Genomic DNA, 19,893 nt, shown 5'->3' with positions numbered 1-19,893 from the left:
TGTTTTTTATCAAAATCATTGCTTGTCTAAAAACTCACTACAAAGATACATTTTCTTACTTTCTTCCTGCATGCTTCTGTATTTAGTAATACACAAGCATTTGGACCACCAAATGCCCTACACATATTTTTATCTTAGATTAATTTAATTTATATTATTAGCTAAATTATGAATATATACATATATTCCCTTAATTTTCTTAAGGAATGTTTTAAATTGAGACTTCTAAGAAAAGGATGGGCAAAATATGATCTACAGGTTCTATTTCCCCTTGTCCCTAATACCACCACTCTGATGTCACTGTCCCATCCACTGGTACTGGGTTCCTACCACCATCCCAGGGAGTTTGCTGTGCTCTTCATTCACCTCTCAGCTCTCAGAAAGCCCTCAGGATATGAGAGATACAGCCATGAGTCATGTCCTGATTCCTAATGGCTTAACATACTCCTCACCCCTGCCACTCCTAACCTTGCATTAAGATCTGGTGGCCATCACATTATCATCCTGCCTGTTTAGGTTTTGCTGCAAAATTAAGGCAGCTGTATTTCTATCTGTCACTTCTTTATATGTCTTGGCTTTAAAGAATCCCCAAATCAGAGAATTGAAGATTCCTTTAGGAAGTAATCAAACCCTAGGTTCCTTTAACACAAAACTTATGTAAAATATAACCACCACCCTGACTATACAGGTACATCATTATAACCCACAGAAAACTCTTTCATCAAAACTCTCAGACAGTGTGACCCAGCCTGCATTGGGTTCTGTGATAGACGCTGTGTTGTATGCATATTTGGGTGTACATGTTTATATGTATGTAAGTTCTTCTAATTAGGAACCATTGCCATCCTTATTAGCTCTGTAACTATAATATACATAGTGATGCCAACATGCTTGATTTGAACTTGAAGACTGCATGTAAGTCAGTCTTCTGAAAATTGTCTCCTTAGCCTACAGCATTTCCTGTACTTTCACCTTTGATTGAAGATTTCAGATCCCTGAAATTACAGTAGCATCCATTTTAAGTTGTACATCCTTTGCCATGTCTACTCCAGAATCTAAATTTCCATCAGGAATACGTAGAAGTGCTAGCTAAAAGGGAAGGCAGTTTATCCCTCCTTACATGTGGTAGCTATTTGTGAGTTATGGGATGGCTGCTTTGAAGCAGCGTATCTACTGTGCTGTTCAGCTGCTGATGCATTCTGATCACTCTTTATCACAGAGCACACGTAATTCCCATGATGTATTTTTATATTTGTCTTGGTCTTCTTACCATACTGCCTGATTCTAATTTGTATTAAATATCAGAAATGATCATAGGGCTTCATAAAAGAGATAAAGTACATTTACTTAACAGATAACCAGCCTATTTGGTATGCCATAGAAAGATATGATTTCCATTTCACTCTTTAGCTTTGAAACACTCTTTTGTGGTGTTACTCACAAATTTATGAAAAGATAAGGATTGAATAATGTATCCCTACTATCAAACACAATGGCTGGATTTGGGGCAGGGTCATAATAAGTATCTATTAATAAATGAGAGAGGGATTTGTTATTTAGATCTTCAGATTGTCACTTGTAAAGTAAAAATTCTCTGGAAACTGAATTTCTTGTATTGTTTTCAATTTTTTAGCAACTACATGATGAGGTTCAGCACATCATTAAGGAATCAGAAGAATTAAGTGGCAAGGGTGCCCCTGTGAAAGAGAAGTCTCAGCAACTGAGGGACCTTGTTTATCTCCATCAGAAACAGACTGAGAGAATCCAAGATTATGAAGAGATCCTGCACAAAACAGTCCAGTTTTACCAAATCAAGAAACAGGTAAGACTTATCATGAATGTCTGAAAGATCCTGGATTTTACAGTATGAAATTAAAAATTAATCATTGTGTAATAAATCAAAGCCAAATTTCTTGTTATAGTATTAGAAGCTTACCCATTCTGGCTCTTAAATTATCTCTCAGTATGCCCCTGCTCTGCTTTAATGTTACAGCCAAACTGAGCTCTTCTTTGTTCCTAAAAAATGGCAACCATATACTTGACTCCAAGCTGTGCCTCTCAGGCTGCCATTACCTGGTAGATCTTCTCTCTTCTCTCTGCTATATAAGTAGTGTACTTCTCTCCAGCAATCCTATCTCACTGAGAGTTATTCTCTTTCTTCTAAATACCTAGAATTCTCATTATTATTTATTCCACACATCTGAAATTTTTAGCATCTTGATTCATAATTACTTTTTAGTAAAGTTGCTTTTTTCCCAACTCAAGTGTAAGCTTTTAGAGGGCAGAAAGCAAGGTCAATTTTTTTTTTTTTTTGGTGTCTTAAATACTTGACATCATGGAGGGCTCAGTAAATATTATTCGAGGTTTTTTTTTGACAAAAACTTCAGTTATTTGACTTACTAACATAAACTGGAAGCGTATTGCTATTCTTTAAAAAAAAGCCTCTGAAATAAGGGCAAAATAGTTTCTGCTGGGTATTGAGGGGGTGGGGGGGAGAGGGAGGGGGTGGAGTGGGTGGTAAGGGAGGGGGTGGGGGCAGGGGGAGAAATGACCCAAGCCTTGTATGCACATATGAATAAAAAAAAAAAAAAAAGCCTCTGAGTTTACTCAGATCACAGACTGAGATTTTGTTAAGGTCATTGGGTATGACCCAAAAAGGTTGTTCTTTCTTCACAGAACTGAAAATGTTAGCAAATCAATGTCACCCTGTTGGATTTGAAGCTCTGAAACATATATTTGGCCATAAAACTAATAATTATGGATGGGCTTTGCAGCATTTAAACAAGCTAATAAAATATGTTATAGAAAATAGGCTTTAAAAAATGTCTTTATATGAAACCCAAGTCAATTGTTAATACCCTAAATTCCAGCTGAGTCGTCTCATCAACTCAAGAGAACTGGAGTTTCTAGAACAGCTGAATGGACTGGGGGATGCTCAGGGGGCCCAGATGCACCTCAGTCGCTCTCAGGAAATGCAGAAACATGTAGAGCACCTATATCAGCTGGCCCTTTCCTTGGGAGTTGACGTCATCTCATCTGTGCAGCAACCTGTAAGCATCTTAGAACATCATCATTTCTACTTTTTTTGCTGGGGCTTGGGCTGTGATATGAAAGAAACCAGGCAGATTACTTAGTATATGTTAAATTAAAAAATACATTAAACCATTGGGATACTTGTTTGTGATGAGTTTCTACCACCTATTACAAAAGAAAATAATTTAAGGAGAAAGTCCTAACACAAAATCTTGCTTAATAAATCTATTTTCCAGTTAATTTAAAAGAGAGCATATTATAAGAGTTGTGTAGTCCCATATGAAAGTTAGGTTTTCACATTTGAAATATGTTTAATACAACTAAAGAACCAAGCCTTTAATTTTATTTAACTTGAAATAATTGAAATTTAAAAACTGATCCTCAATATAGTTATTGGAAAACTTTTAAATATGTTGGGAGCATACTTGGGTATGTGAATGTATTTTTGGAGCAGTAAGTCTTAACAAATTTAAGTAATAGATCAAATATTTCTGATAGAAATTTAGCAACAGTTGAGATATGTTCCAAGTCTGAAATGCACACCAGATTTCAAAGACTAAAGATGAAAAACCTCATTAATATTTTTATATTGGTTACATGTTACAAATAATAATATTTGGACATAGTTGGTTAATAAACTATGTTATGAAAATTAATTTCAGTATTTTTTACTTTTTAATATGACTACTGAAACATTTTAAATCATTTTGTGGCTTTTATTGTATTTCTACTGGACAATGCTGCTTTAGCTCATATATCTGGAAGACCACTAGATCCTGAAGCTAATCTAGACCAGCAGCCCCACTTTATAGAGGAAGAATTTGAAGTCCTATGATGCTGGCTACCTTATCCAAAAAAGAAGGGAATGAAGTTCCTAAGCCTTCTTCCTCCAGCCAAGAATCTGGGATCTGCTTTATGTCACTGGACAGATTTCAACAGAAGATTCTAAAGGGAAAGGAAGCATTTCCACACCAAATGTTCATAAATAATACTCTGGGTTTTGATTAAAAAAAAAACCCTCAAATTCCCAATTTGAAAATGTAAAGGCTTTTGTTTATTCCATTTATATATATTACATTAATAAAAATATAGGGACCAATTTTATTTTAAAATTTATTTAAGAAGCTACATGTAATACAATGAACCCAAACTATATATTTTTTAAAACGGAAAGAAGTACAAGAATTTGTTTCTTTTGTCAGGAAACAGTTTTGTTTTTAAAAGAGGTTTTATCTTATCAGTAAATTTACTTTAAAAAGAGAAAAGAAAGCAAGATATCTCACTTTGCACAAATAATGTAAATTGTTTTCTAACCCTCTTCAGGTCTTGGCCCAAGTACCACCTCTTTGCTAGGTAGAGACTGCAGCACTTGCATAATGAACCTGAGGTTAAACTCAAGTTGACAGGAAAATTATAGTGCAGAAGCAGAATGTTTCTGATGAATATTTTATGCCTTTTGGAGTAAAAATTATACCTTATAATGAATGGTGTCTCTGAGGAGTTGGGTGTGATGAGCATATCTTCAAAACTAGAGATTCGAGACTGGATGTGTCTTTCCCATCATGTTGGGTGTCTGGCTTCTTTCCAAAATAATTATATTCAAATGTGTTTAGGGTAAAATAAATTAGGTTCCTATATCTTTTTTAAAGTGTCATTTGTGAATTTCATAATGCAGGTAAGTAGCATATTCGTCTCCTGGAAGTTTCATCTGCTCCTTTTGTTATTTCCAAATGTCTTTTATTTTTAGAATTGCTTTAATGTTTCTGCAAAGAACCTGCAGCTGCAGCTGGAGAGCCTCGAGGAGGACATTTTGACCTGGCGTGGCAAAGTCCAGGAGTGTGAGCAGGGCCTGTCCCGCAGCCTGGAGTACTGCACCACAAGGGACGAGATCGGCGAGGTGGGGGCAGTGAGAACTGACACACTGAACCTGAAGCATGCATCTCAGTGTCCACACACGTTTGCACATAGACACACACGCGCACAGACACACACACACACACACACACACACACACACACACGGGGAATCAGGAAACTTTCTTCTCATCCGTGTCTTTTAATTCTTGGATCACAGACTTCAGGGCTCTGAAAATTTGAGCAAACTTTAGGCTCCCAAATTTGTTGAAGTCAGTATGTTGTCAATTTATAGATACAGGATACAGCATTAAGGTTTTTGGAACTTTTTGTAGTCCATTTTCTTTCTTTTTTTTCCCCCCAAACTCTATAACAATCATTTGTTTGGGTGGACACAGCATTTTTAAGGGCACAGAGGAAAGGTTGTCACTGCCTCATGGCAGCCAGGTCCAGCCTGCTGAGATTCTGTTCAGGCAGCAGTGACTCACAGGGATGGGGCTGCTGAGAGCAGGGAAGCAGGCCTTTTGCTTTATCACCAAAGTCAAGTGGCTGGTTTCACGTCAAACTGAATGGCTTTTCTGGCAAAACAACTCTTAGTGAAAAAGAAATAATAGCTAGAAGTGGTCCTCTGTGTGTATGCAACCCCACAGGCATAATTCTACCTCATCTTCACCCACTGTGACCAGCCCCAGCTCCAGAAACTTACTGAGCTCCCCAAACCCCAAGCATTCCATTTATTGGCTTGTTGTAGGGAAAACACAGATCAGGATAGCAAGAGTCCTAAATCTTGATTAGGACTGATAGCAGAACCCTACATTCATCTCCGTTTAGAGCAACACATTACGGAGTCCATTAAACCATAAGTTCACTGGGAAAGGGAGAAAGCGAAAAAGAGGTGGCTAACTTTCTTGAACTTTCAGTGTATGCCCAGTCTGCATAATCTGGGCCCAGCACATATCAAATGTCAAACAGCAATAAAGTATGGGCCGAAGGATGAATAAGTAAGCTTCAGTGATGGTCCAGCTCTGAAGTGCCCCTCCTGCAGGCCACTCCTTTGTAGACCGCAAGCAGGTATGCGGGGAGCATGCTGGACAGAAGCCAAGAGGGGAAGAGATCAGGTATGGCTGCTTGGATCCATTTCAACAGGAAGGAAGCAGGAAGTAACATCTAAAAACAATTTTTCATTTTAGCAGTGTGCTGCAGGACTGGAGGGTTTCCGTTCATAGTTTGGGCTAGAAACTTGCTAACTCATTGTGGTTTGAACCCACAGTGTAGTCTTCCCTCTATGTCATAGAGTGACCTTTTCTGGTCCCTGTACTGCAGCTTACACTCAAGTCAGATCTTGTTAAAAGAAAATGATCACAGTGGATTGGTCTCTCAAGGTTACAAAACTTGGATACGTAGCTATGAAAACAGTTTTTAACAGTCTTTCACCAAAATGATCTTCTTCCTCTTTCCTCCATCTTCTCCCTCCCTCCCTCCTCCTCTCTTCCTCGTTCTTTCTTTCTCCTTCCCTTTATTATCTTGTCCTACCAAAAATTTGTCTCATTGCACTGGTGGCTCAGCTCTATATTTATTGAGACCACAAGTGGAGCAGGCCAAGGGTGTTCCCAGCCCTCTCTGGCTCAGTTTCTATCTCCCTGAAGAGCTGTGGAATTTTGGAGCTGGGTGTCTCCCGGTTCAGGCCCTTCCAGCAGAAGTTCTATTTTCAGGGACTGCCTTGTGATAAACTTGCACTTGGAGGCAGCCGCCCCGATGACAGATGAACCTTCTAGTCATAGTAGGGAGGCCCTGGGATTTTCTGTACCATATCAGGAATGAGCAATCAGATACATGCAAGTTTGATTCAGGAATCAGATATCACTGTAGCACACACTTGAATACTAAGATACGTATCCTCCCCCTTTGTAACTACTGACATCCAACTAATTTTTGATGTAAGTTACAGTTTCACATTTAAGGGACCTTTGAAAACCTTGGGTCTTTTTCACTGTTCCTTTTGTGTACAGACATAATAGATGTGTCAGAGTGTTGTATCTACACGTTAAACTTTCCAACCACAAACCTAGTGGGAAAATAGTCAGAAGGACCCTTAGTAAAATAAAGATATGTGTGTTCTAGTTTGTACTGTGAATATCAGAGTAAAAATAAATGGTCATTTTCCATAATGGTAATAATATTTGACATCTAGACATTATTATCATCATCATTAGTTTTTAGACATAGGTACTTAGAACATCATATAAAGTAAAATGCAGTATGTTACACAAATTCTTTTTCTTGTATAAAAAGTAAAATCATATATCCTTCCAGGGTACTATTCTACACATAGCATTTGATTTTTTAAGTTGATCTTAAAACACATTGTTTCACTTCCAATATTCTTAAAGGGCTTCTTGAAGGTTTGCTGACTCAGAGTTGCAGTAGATTTTGGAGAATGTGTAGTTCAGTGTCGTCATTGTTCAACTGGAAAATATGGTTTTCATGTTAGCAAAGTGCTACAGAACTGTAGTTTCTGTTTATAGTTTTTCAGGGGGTCAGCTTTGGGCCAAAGTCTCATTTGTTGTGGACCAACATGCTTGTCACTTGCTAAATTCAGAATTCATCCTTTACACAATGCTGTAGTCCCATTCCACCACTGCGTGGTCTAATGGCAACTTTTTATATGCTTTTCTATCTCTGATTTCTAACATATCTGCTATGAGATATTTGTATGATCTGATATAGTATCATATTCATTAGGTTATTTTAAGAAAAAAATTCTTTCTTCTTCAAGAAAGAATTAACTATAGTTAATTTATGTGGTAAGGGTTAGGTACCTCAAGGCAGAATAATGTAAAGTGTTCAATATGTGAACTTAAAAAATACAATGTGGTGTTCCCTAAAGACAAAGAACAACGCAACGATTCCTCATCTCTGGGTACTTTTTTTTCTAATTTTATAGTAAGACATAGGAAATTATAAAACCTTATTTTCTTCACATTTACCTACTAGAAACAATGACAGCTGTGCAAACTGCCAGATTTGATGGCACTTTTTCTACCCATTTCACAAAGATACATTTTCTACCCATTTTCACAAAGATACATTTGTATGCATGAATTTGAGTATCACTGTACATGTTCTTGCCGAGCTATTTGAGTAAGTTGTTAATACACAGAGCATTCCAGATACACACCCCTCTGCCACAGTTCACGAGAGAGAATATCACTAGTTATTTATACTTTGCAATCTACATTTAGAAATGTAGTAAGCTAATGGTAAGCAGGTTTTGTTCTTGAAATCTGACCAAAGAAAACATCAACTTTATATTTACAGGATGTAAATTCAATGGAAATTTGTATCTAGAGGCTCATATCATGGGTCACGAACAATTATTTTGCTGAAAAGAATAGCAATGGCAGGATTGGGTTGGTATCTACTTTCTCAAAATAAGTTTTCCACACAGAAGCGCTCAGATAGTTATATCACCTTGCCTTGAATTTTTCTACTATAGCAACATCTTACCTAGCTGGAAGTGAGCAGAAAAGGACTCAGCATGTATACATTCCATTTATTAGGCATGTGACACACAAATTCTTTTTTCAATTTGGATAAATCCATCAGCTGAATTATAGAGACACAAGCTGGATTAGAAGCAGTAAGTTAGCATAGAGGAATGGTGCCATTGTACACACTTACACACTTAATAAAATTAAAACATCCTGACATTGCATGGCCCTTTGCCACTGACAGAATGGCATGGACAGCCACATGACGGCAGGAAAGGAAGTAGAGAAAACGTGTATAAAGAGAAAAACACCCAGTGGGACAGTACTGTGGTATAGTATAAACAGTAATTATTGTCCAGACTTATAACCTGCAGTCCTTATTTAAAAAAAAAAACATATTGTCATTATTCCACACTATCTTCACTGTGGCTACTGTGTGCCAGACCATAAGTTTATAGATGTCCACAGGAAATTTAGACTCTAGGGAAAATTAAAATCCATAGGGCTTCACAGTTTTAATCACTTGTTAATCATGCTTCATTTGTATGGCATGTGTAAGTGGATAGGAAAAATACAATTTGTCCAGGAAATGTCTATCCTGTAGGGTTAAAATCTTTTAAAAGTTTAGTGTTTGACATTTGGAAAGTGACTGTAGAATCTTCTAGATATCATTATAACATCATAATGATAATGTTGTAGTTACCATATCTAGAAAGTAAAACAAACAAAACTTAAATATTTTATGAAGATACAAATCATGCAGAGTAGATAAAATATTGATTACTGAGACCTGGTGCCACCCACAATTTGAAACAGAGCAATCATCTTTTTTCCCTGAGTTGCCCTACTTTCTTGCTACAAGACTGGCTGCAAGCTCAGGGAGAAGTGGTGTGCTTGCCAATTGGAAAGAAACCAAGAAAGTTTTGTTCTGCAGTCTCTACAGCACAAGGCTGGATATCCTACTATTAATATATAGAGAAAATCGTTTGGGTGAAGTCTTGGGTCTTCCAATATTACCTTTACTTCAAATGCAAGCATTCCAGGGAGGTAATAACACTGCAGCCTTCTGTTATTGAAATGAGTGCCAGAAAGGGAAGCATGAACTGAAGTTCCTGAAGTAGACATTAAGAAAAACAAAAATTGGCTACACATTTTGTATTTTTGCTCCTGATCAAAGGTATGACATAATTCTAGTGGATGGTTTTTCTTTTAAATGCATTTCCTTGGTTTTAAAATGTCCCATGACCCTCACACCAACTGGCCTTGCCAGCAACAGGCTTACAAATAATACATTCTTGTGAAAGCTGCATCAACCAGCTTAGTGAAGACTAAGAATAGCAAGCCAGCCTGGCCTGTCATGAGCCTTTTCCCTTCTACTTCTTCAAAAGAAGTTTTCTTCATTCCTCACCCTGAAAGGGGACTTCCACCCTGAAGGGAAATTTGAAGGCAACCATTCTCCTGGTTTCAAAAAGCTACAGATTTTAAATATTAATTTTTTTTTACTTATAGCTATGTGAACTATGTCTGCTTATTTCATGGCAAAGGTGGCGGAGCTGAGCAAGTAGAAAGATAGGAAGATCAAATTATTCACTGAAAAAACTCTTCCCTTATTTTATTAACACTTGCAGAAATCTTATGAATATGAATTATAACAACATTGGAACATTTCTAATAGGGTAAAATTTTTCTTGCATCAAGCTTCTGGTGTTTCTTGCTGCTTATATGCTGAAGTTGAGCTGTTGTCTTAGCCATCTCCACCATTCCCCATTGTTGACAAGCTAGCTAAAGTTAGAAACAGCTGCATGAACAATGATACCACAGCCGAGCAACCATGGCACTGAGTTCCTTTAAAAATATGACCCCAAGTTATGTGGGGATTAGATGGGAAGTTAAGTTTTCATATCGGAATGTGCAGGTAAGAAAAATTAGGAATGATGACTTTTTTTTAGCTGCTGGTGATAGTTCACACATATTGCCTTCCCTTTGGATCTCTCCTGCATTTGAGTTGGGAAAGACACGGGGTTTAGAGTTTGAATAGATTTTCAATAGGACCAAAAGAGAAAAGTGCCAGAAACTTTGTCCAGGGAGTTCATGTGTCAGAAGGAAAGTGATTCCGTTTCATATATCCACAGCACCGTGAATATTCTTTGACCTTATAAATCATTGTCAGTGGAAGTGCACACATTGTGAAGCAAACAGAAATAAAATCGCACTCATCAGTTATCAGTCTTAAGTTTCTTAATCAAAAGTAGACTTGAAGTTTCATGCTTCAGAATTAAAGGCTTAAGACTTAGCATTTCTCCATTGCACATATAGTTTTCAAGTAGATATTAAACATTTTTTAAAAAAACAAGCAGATAAAACCCAGCGTTGGTCAGGTTGATGACTAAGTCCTTTTTCTTCTTGACTGAACTTTGTAATAATGTCATAAATAATGTTTCAGAAAAGAGAAGTAAGATAGAAATTTTTATTTTCCAATGGACATTAGTGACAAGACATATTTCCCCTCTGTTTAATTATCATTGGAATTTTACTTTTTTTTTTTTCTGGCAGTACATGGGTTTGTGCTTGCTTGGCAGATGTTCTACCACTTGAGCCACTCCCCCAAAACCCTATGTTTGCTTTTTCTGAGACATGATCTCACTGTGTAGTTCAGGCTGGCCTTCAACTTGCAAGCCTCCTGACTGCTGGGCTTATGCAGACATGTACCACCATATCCAGCTTAATTTTATTTTTAATTGTGGCAAAATGTGGCACATAAAATGTGCCAACTTAACCATTTTGGGTATATGGTTCAGTGGTATTTAGTACATTCATTTGTTGTACAACCATCACCAATATCGATCTCCAGAACTTTTTTTATCACCCCGAACAGAAACTCTGTACTTGCTAAACCAGTAACTTGCCATTGACGGCATGTTTTTTAAACAAGAATTTCTAGTTTCTTCGGATGTGGCAGTGCAGATCACAACTTTGGGTTGCCTTAGTTTTATGTGACTAACTCAGGATAGAGTTACTTTATATCAAGGTCTCATACTTTACATCAAAGTTTATCCTTTTCTTCTCTAATCAGACAAATGCACATTAAACATCAAATATTATAGACTATAGTTATTGGTTATTTAATAAATATGCAAACTTGATATGATCTTTTATATATTTTCATGAATTCACATAGAGAAGTAGTGTTCAAATTTTGAAATTTCAGCACTCTATTTCTTCTGAACATTATTGATTTATCAGTTAAAATGATTTATGTGATCTCTGTTCTTCATTAGTCTGCAGCTTAAAAGTAAAGTTCAGTAATTTCATTTATTATGTAAAATAAACAATACTGCCAAGTGTAGGTGTATCTGAGGCAAACTTTGCATAAGTGTAATTATTTGTGTATAAATGGTATGTCTGTTAGGGCTTTATACATGATTGTCTCCAAGAAGTGTGAAAGATAAAGATTCTATTTTTACAATAGCAGAATTTGAAGTAAGAATTTTGAAAAAGCACACACTTTCTAGGGCAGAGGTATTTTTCTGCATTATCAATAGAAAATCTAGCACATGCATGACTTTTACTCCCTCTCAAATAATTTATTTTCTGTCATTGAAAAGAATTTTAATGTTTTTCTGACTTTTCTTATCATAACTCAAATTTATCAGTCATGACATTATTCCCTTTTGCTGTTAAATGCCTGCATATCATCTGAGGTTGATGTTTTCTCTACTCCTCTTTGCTAATAATATAAAGAGAGAGTTGCCTGTCAATATGCAAGGAACTCTTGAATATAGACCAGGGATAGAAAGTGATATGTTAAATAGAATGGACTGCTTAAAATATGGGTGCACTGGTAAAGCCAAACTCTTCCCAAGTCTGTCACAATCACTATTCTCAATGAACAGAATATACTCTGTTTATATTCAAGTTAGCACTGCCATCATTGGCGGCAACTCTTTATTTTGAAGGGAAGTACCTCAAAAGTGAATGGCCTTTATCTAAGAAGTAAAATTCATCGAAAATTGTCTATAAAAAGTAACTTTTAGCCAGGCAAATAATGCTCTTTCCCCACTAAATCATATTGGGCCTTCTACTAATGCCCTGTGTTCTCAATGTCACTTCATTGACCCGGTCAGCATAAACAGCTCCTTGGAGACCTAAAATATTTATACATGATGGCCGTTAGCACTGGGAGATGGCAGGATCTGGGATAAATGTTGGCAGATAAAAATGGAATGAAATGGGGAAATGACACTACCACTTAAATACAAATAAGAAGACTAGAGTTAGCGAAAGACTAAATACAATATGTTAGAAATGTTCTTGCTTGGAGGCCAAGGGATTTTCTACAACTGTAATCTTAATTTAAAATTACAAATCCAAAAGGATTAAATTTTAATTACTTGCATGGGAAGAAGAATATATTTACATTCATATTATAGGTCCACTAGCAGATTTGTTTTGTACTGAAAATCAGTCTGAATACATTTTGAAGATTATGAGTATTTTGAAGTGTTTAGATATTTTGATTTATTACAAATGAATATTAGTTTCCTCATTTTAAAGAAATAATCTGTTCTTTTTATTAAACTGTAGCTCAAGGAGTCATTCAAAGATATCAAAAAGAAATTCAATAATCTGAAATTTAATTACACTAAGAAAAATGAAAAAGCTCGAAATCTAAAGGCTCTTAAATACCATATCCAACAAGTTGAAATGTATGCTGAAAAAATGCAGGTAATGAAAAAGCATTGTGTGTATATGTCTGTATGTATACGCACATATGTATGTGCTACTAGAGTGATTGCAAAGTCTTTTTGCACCTTAAGTCTAGATCTCTAATTTTTTAGACCATTGGGTAGTTTTCCATTTTTGTAAGAATTGGGTACCTTTTGTAAAATAAATAAAACATCTATTTATCTCTTTTCAAAAATAACATCACTCCCATAGTCTAGAGAGTGCCTGCCTTCCTGAACTCACTTTTGGTTATCTGTTTGGCATCAAGAAAATTATGTCAATTTTACATGGACTAATCTGTAGAAACAATTCACACAGTAATCATAGCAGCAGTCTACCTGAAGTATACTTTCTCTCATCTGAAATCAAGTATATCTGTTACGTCTGTTATTGGTTTTTAAACTATTGGTTCTGAAAGCTAGGTTTTTATTTTATTAGTTTTTTTTTTTATTTAGAAGTTTTATTTCTGGCAGTACTAGAGACTGAACTTTGGGGATTTGTGCTTGCTAGGCAGGTGCTCTACTACTTGAACCCCATCCCCAGCCCTTTTTTGTTTTAGAGTATTGCATTTTTGAATGGTGATGGCTTCTGACCATGATCTTCCTAGCTATGCCCCCTGTGTAGCTGGGTTACAGGCATGTTAGTTAAGATGGAGTCTTTCTAACTTGCTCCCTTCTTGCCTTTGAACCATGACACTCTCAATCTCTACCTTCTAAGTAACTTAGATTACTGATGTGAGGCATTGCACTTGTCCCTTTAAAGTTGTTTCTAATACATAAAAACATTAAAAATATGCATATTTATGGGTACCATGTGATGTTTCAACATATGCATACATGTGTAATATTGAAATCGGGTTAAACATATCTATCTTCTCAAACATCTCCCGTTTATTTATGGTGAAACATTTAAAATCCTTTCTTCTAGCTTTCTGCAGTATGCAGTACATTCTTGCTATCTTTTTTGCCCTACTCTGCAATTGAATAGCAGAATGTCTCTCTCCTATGTGACTTTAATTCAGTACCCACTGATCAACTTTGAGATTTACATCTCAAGGCAGCTCCAGAATGGTTTCTGCCAAACCTACCCAGTCCATCTGCCTCCATTCCTCCCCCAACACATACCTGCACATATTTGCACACAATTCACTTTTTCCCACCCTTCCTTTCCTTGTCTGGGGCTCCCTCCACAGTTCCCAAGCCCTTTGAGAATCACATGTATGGTGTAGCTGTCAATGTCCTTTACACAAACTTATTAAGAACAGTATTTGATTTTGATTTTATGGTCATTATCTTTTTCTAAAACTCATACAATTATTCTCAAAATCTGGAGTTGTACCTGTTATAGAGCAAATTTTCTTTATATTTGCTGAATACTAAATCAGAAACTAGCAAGAAGAAAATCTATTTTTTCCAAAATACATTTATAATATTTATAATATTTATCACTTTAACATATCACAATGGTAGAAGCTAAAAAAGTTATTCTCTCACTATTTTGTCACTAGCATTATTAATTAAAAATTACATTTTGTTTTTAAAACTCTTTTTTTTTTGCACAGGCTTTGAGAAGGAAAATGGAAAAACTTAATGCTAAGACTTCTGATTCTTCCTTAAATTACCCAAGTAATAAAGTTAATGTCCTTTTGGAGTCCATGAAGGACTTGCAAAAACATGTGGATGATTTTGACAAAGTTGTCACAGACTACAAGAAGAATTTGGAACTGACTGAGCATCTCCAGGAAGTCATAGAAGAGGTATCTTCCTCATGTTGTAATGGTATCCTGTTATAATAATGTTCTAAAAATTATTTTGCTGCTCTAAAACAATGCTGCATTAGCTATTGTTGTCATTAAATCCATAAGCATGATCCTTTTCATGATAATTTCCTTAGGGTAATTTTCTGAGGTAGAATTGCTGAATCAAAGGGGATGAGTGTTAAGATTTTTTGTTGCATTGTCCAAATGCTCTTTGGAAAGATTTTACTCATTTACCAGAAACACATGAGCATTCCCATTTCTCCATACTGTCCTCAACTGAAGATGTTTAACCAATAGGAACTTACGTTTACTGCTGGATTTTTGTTTAAAATATAGGCTATTTATTTTACAAAATTTGAAAGTATTTAGAAAAAAGTGACACTGGGATTTTTTTCAGGTGTAAAAATTGGTGTAGTTTTTGTTACTGTCAAGAGGACAAATGGCAATCTAAATAAAGTACATGATGCTTGATGAGTTAAAGTTTTATTTCATACTTCACATTGAAGAAATCCTGCACTTGAATGGCTTGGGCATTCTTTATTGTCCATTATTCTGAGATACAAAGTCTTTTTCTGCTAGTACAGTTGAGATTAGACTTAACACCACATTAAGGAGAATCATAATGATTATTCTTCTCTATCTAATGTATAGATTTGCTGCAGCTTTGTGATGTGTATTTAAAAGTAGCTCTTAATAGAGTCATGTGTTGCTATTTCTCACCCAGCATAAGTGCCTCTGGCCTAGGTCAGACATTCCTTCCATCATAATTATTTTTACGGAGAAATTATTTCAATTCTGCATTGTGTTTTGAAAAATATCAGTACCTTCTATTTTTAAAAAGGGAAAGTACTATTCTTTCCAATATCTCTTCTATCTGTAATCTAAATACCATTCTTAAAAGAGAACTTATTTATTAGACTATGATCAGGCAATATGTTACCCATGAGTTTTTAATAGTATCAGATTATTATGCTGGATTTTGAGCATTTGACTTTTTCCTTTCCATTTAGCTGATTTTTTTTTGGTTTGGATTCTTTTTAGTGTCAAATGACTTATTGCTGCTTGTTTTTGAAAGTCTGCAACGTTCTCTTAGGAATTATATTTTAGGCAAAACTTAGAAGGCAAAAGAATCAAAGGCATTTCCATACCTTTATTTTCTAAGTTTACTTATACATATTTCCATAATTATGCTTTTATTTCTGCCTTTGATGTCTATGTGAAAAAGTATATGATCATGTTTTGATATTTTCTTTAATATGACTTAGAAAGTTCAAATCCATATGAACATAAAGTGTGAGGAAATTGAAGCTTGATGCTTAACTGGTCAAAATGAATTTTAAAAGGATGCCATCTTTTTAATCTGTGCATTATCCTATTTTAATCTAGTGTAATTTTTGGTATGAAGATGCAAGTGCCACAGTTGTAAGAGTTGGGAAGTATTCATTGGAGTGCAAAACAAAGGAAGCTGTGGAAATTCTCCACCAGCAGTTCAATAAGTTTATTGCCCCCTCAGTGCCTCAGCAAGAAGAAAAGATTCAGGAGGTCACTGATCTTGCTCAGTGCTTATATGGTAAGATCTCTCTTAAGATATCCAGTGATTTGCCAAATGTATACTGAACCTAATCCAGCAGAAAGCAGAGCCCAGCAAGCCCAAGGTCCTCACTAGCCCACCCCATCCACAGAGGAGGCGCAAGATAAGAGCTCACACTCCCAAAAATAAGCAGAGGGAGTTGAGGGAGGAAGTTCTGGAAGCAGAAGATGAAGCTTACTGACTTTTGATTATCTGTATCAGCCCTCCTCTATTCTCTTTTCTCCCCATCTCCCTTGTTCATCTCAAGGGTACTAAAGCCAGAACAATGCTCAGTGTATATCGACAGAAAAATCTGATTTCTACTAGTGAGTCTTTAACAGCATGCAAAACTCCCATGATACTTTAAATTGACATAAAGGTCCAGACTAAAGGCTATATACAGCCTCTCATTTCTATAACAGTTTTGGTTAATGTAGTTAATAAATAGCGGAAAATTCTCTCTCATCTCCTCACTTGTTCCATAAATGGCAGAACTCTAATTATCTTCTGTTTTCCTCTGTTCCATGATTAACCAAGATAATATTGTTGTCAGCCTGAGAAATCCTTCTTCCTAAAGGGGTCTCCATTTAAGAAGTCTCTGCATGGTGGTAGTCCTCGAGGCCTCTCAGGAATAAGTTCCATGAAATAACTGATGTCATTCTATGTGGGCAAGAGTAATTCCCAGTGGCCAGGCAAATGCAGCCTAGAAAGAAGACAGCAACTAGGTTCCAAAATGCTTCATTTGGCTGGCTGTCCACTACTATGGCTAGATAGGTATTTTGTCTTAAAATATGAAACACTACCCAAAGATAGCCATGAAAATGTTATAGAACAATATGTATCGTGCTACCTCATAAGAAATTATAGAGCATGAATTATTCATGATTTTCTAAAGGAAAAGGGTAGAAACATAAACATACTGAAACACAAATTGAAAAGTTAATGAAAACTAGTGGGGTGTCTTCTTACCGTAGTATAAGTGCACTACAAATTTTTGGAGGCACTGTGCTCCTGTAGCAGTGTAGGTGTTTGCTTCTATTATTGTACTTTCCCCATTGAATATAAACACCCGTTTATTTTTCTGTTCTCTTTATTGATTATCAGCTCCTTGAGAGCAAGAAAGTATATCGTATGCCATATTTCTCTACTTATTTAGTTTCAGAACATGGTGAGTCCTCACAAAGACCCCATAAAATTACATTCCTTTCCAATCGTATTGGGCTGGGATGTAGCTCGGTGGTACAGCGTTTGCCTAGCATGTGTGAGCCCCTGGGTTCGATCCCAGCACCAAAAAAGAAAAATACAAGCTCCTGTATCCTGCTTTGCTTGTATCCCTGGCTCTGATTAAATATATGTTATTACAAATAATATACAGTTATTCACCTGATGTCTGGCTTACCTGACCAGAGTGTAAGTTCTGTCTTGCCTATTAGTTCACCACAGCATAGAACATACTGAATGCTTCACAAATATTTGGTGAATAAGAAATCATGGAATGAACAATATGACTAAGCACAGGAATGGCATGGATCTTCATCTGTTCAGAAGAAAGGTCTATACATTTCTTTAAAAATCACGTCAAGTAATGCATTTTAGGAATGTTATATCAACATTTTCAGGCCACTGAAGCATTAGTGAACCCAGAACTTTTAATGCAAATAAATTTATCTTAAAAATAATTTTGAGTACCTACTATGCACAGTATTGATATAAAAACAAATAAGATTTAGTTCTGGCATTCAAAAAACCACAGTCTAGGAAAGTAACAATATAGCAAATGCAGTGAGAAAGGTATAAAATGTAGTTTGCTAGATATCATAAGACTGAGTGACTGAAACAACAGAATTAATTTTTCACTGTTGTGGAATCGAAGATCAACTATTACATTGCACCTATGTATCCAATCTTCTTTATTCACTCATCAATTTATAGATATTTAGATAAATATTCAACAGCTCTTGAATTATTATTGCAAATAATGTTGGAAAAAACATGCAGAGGGGGGTGGGTACAGATGTCCCTTCCGTGTACTGATACCACCTCTTTGGATATATACATGGTAGTGAGATTGAAGTTCTATTTTAATTTTTTTGAGGAATTTCCATGCTGTTTTCTGCAGTACCTGAATTAATTAAACATTCTTACCAACAGTGTATAAGGTTCTTTTTTCTCCACATTCTTGCCAGTAATTTTTGTCTCTTGACAATAGTCATTCTAACTTGAGGGAAGAGATATCTCATTTTAGTTTTAGTTTGCATTTCCTTGGTTATTAGTGATGTTTAGCATCTATGTCATATACCTATTAGCCATTTGTATATCTTTTTTTTATATTCTGATGCTAGAGATTAGACTCAGGGCCTCACACATGTAGGGCAAGTGCTCCATTAATGACCTACACCCCCAGTCCACCATATATGTCTTCTTTTAAGAAATGTCTGCTTAAAGCTGGGAGTGGTGGTACACACCTGTAACCCCAGTACTGGGGAGGCTGAGACAGTAGAATCACAAGTTCAAGGCTAACTTGGGTTACTTGATGCCAGCCTAGATTATATGGTGAGACCCTACATCAAAAGAGGAGAGAGAGAGAAAGAAGGGAGGGAGAGAAGAAGGGAGGGAGGGAAAAGAGAAGGAGTGAGGGAAGGAGAAGAGAAGGAGGGAGGGAAAGAGATGATAGAGGGGGGAAGGGAAGGCAAGGGAAGGGGAAAGTAGGTCTTTTAGGTCTCTTTCTGGTTTTTAAGTCAGATTGTTTGAGTTTTTTTTGCTATTACATCATTTGAGTTCCTTGTACATTCTGAATATTAACTCCTTATTGGATGTATGGCTCCTAGATACTCCCTCCCATTCTATAAGCTGTCTTTCAGCAATGTTTCCTTTGCTCTGCAGAAACTTTTTAGCTTAACACAATCCCACTTGTCTATATTTACTTTTGTTTCTTGTGTCTTTTCTCTAAAAAAAAAAAAACAAGAAAGAAAGAAAATCCTTGTTCATTCCAATGTCCTGAAGCTTTTCCCTTATGTTTTCTTCTAGTAGTTTTCTAGTTTTATGTCTTGCATTTCAGTCTTTAATCCACTTTGAATTGGTTTTTGTAACTAATAGGAAATGGGTGTCTAGTTTCATTCTTTGCATGTAGATATCCAATTTATAGCTGTGAGAATTTTGAGGAAAGAATTGCTGACTCAGAGAGATTAACCAGAGAATAAAATAAGGCAGGGAATTAGGGTCACATATATTTGAGAGGCAGGTTGATACTCTGTGATGGAGGCCCTTGAATGCTATCCTGGGAGATTTATACTTCTGTAAGCAATGGAGAATCTCTGAGTGTCCTAAATAGGAGAAACTGATTAGGATGAGCTTTAAGAATATTAATATAGCAACATCATTTATGTTATATAAAAGTGACATGGTACAGAAAGTGTAACCATTTTTATAGAATACTTGGTATGTTAGCCAGTTCATGTGCGT

At 36.0% G+C, this 19,893-nt stretch overlaps 1 protein-coding gene across 9 annotated transcripts in view; it reads left to right on the top strand.

The window, feature by feature from the left end:
• The window catches only part of Ccdc141 (coiled-coil domain containing 141), a 185,997-nt gene that overhangs the window by 135,168 nt on the left and 30,936 nt on the right, over positions 1-19,893 (top strand). For 7 of the 9 annotated variants that reach the window (XM_074071190.1, XM_074071188.1, XM_074071187.1 and 4 more), the window contains 6 exons: positions 1,634-1,822; positions 2,871-3,050; positions 4,781-4,930; positions 12,962-13,102; positions 14,664-14,858; positions 16,248-16,431. In XM_074071190.1, the coding sequence (XP_073927291.1) occupies positions 1,634-1,822; positions 2,871-3,050; positions 4,781-4,930; positions 12,962-13,102; positions 14,664-14,858; positions 16,248-16,431 (1,039 nt within the window). Of the gene's footprint in view, positions 1-1,633; positions 1,823-2,870; positions 3,051-3,782; positions 4,750-4,780; positions 4,931-12,961; positions 13,103-14,663; positions 14,859-16,247; positions 16,432-19,893 lie in introns of those variants that run through there. The other 2 variants (XM_074071189.1, XM_020177965.2) reach the window with 2 other exon arrangements.

This window comes from Castor canadensis, chromosome 4 (assembly GCF_047511655.1).
Source record: "Castor canadensis chromosome 4, mCasCan1.hap1v2, whole genome shotgun sequence".
NCBI classification, from domain to species: Eukaryota; Metazoa; Chordata; class Mammalia; order Rodentia; family Castoridae; genus Castor; species Castor canadensis.
Note: the sequence above shows the minus strand (reverse complement) of the source record. Positions and strands in the feature narration are given on the sequence as shown.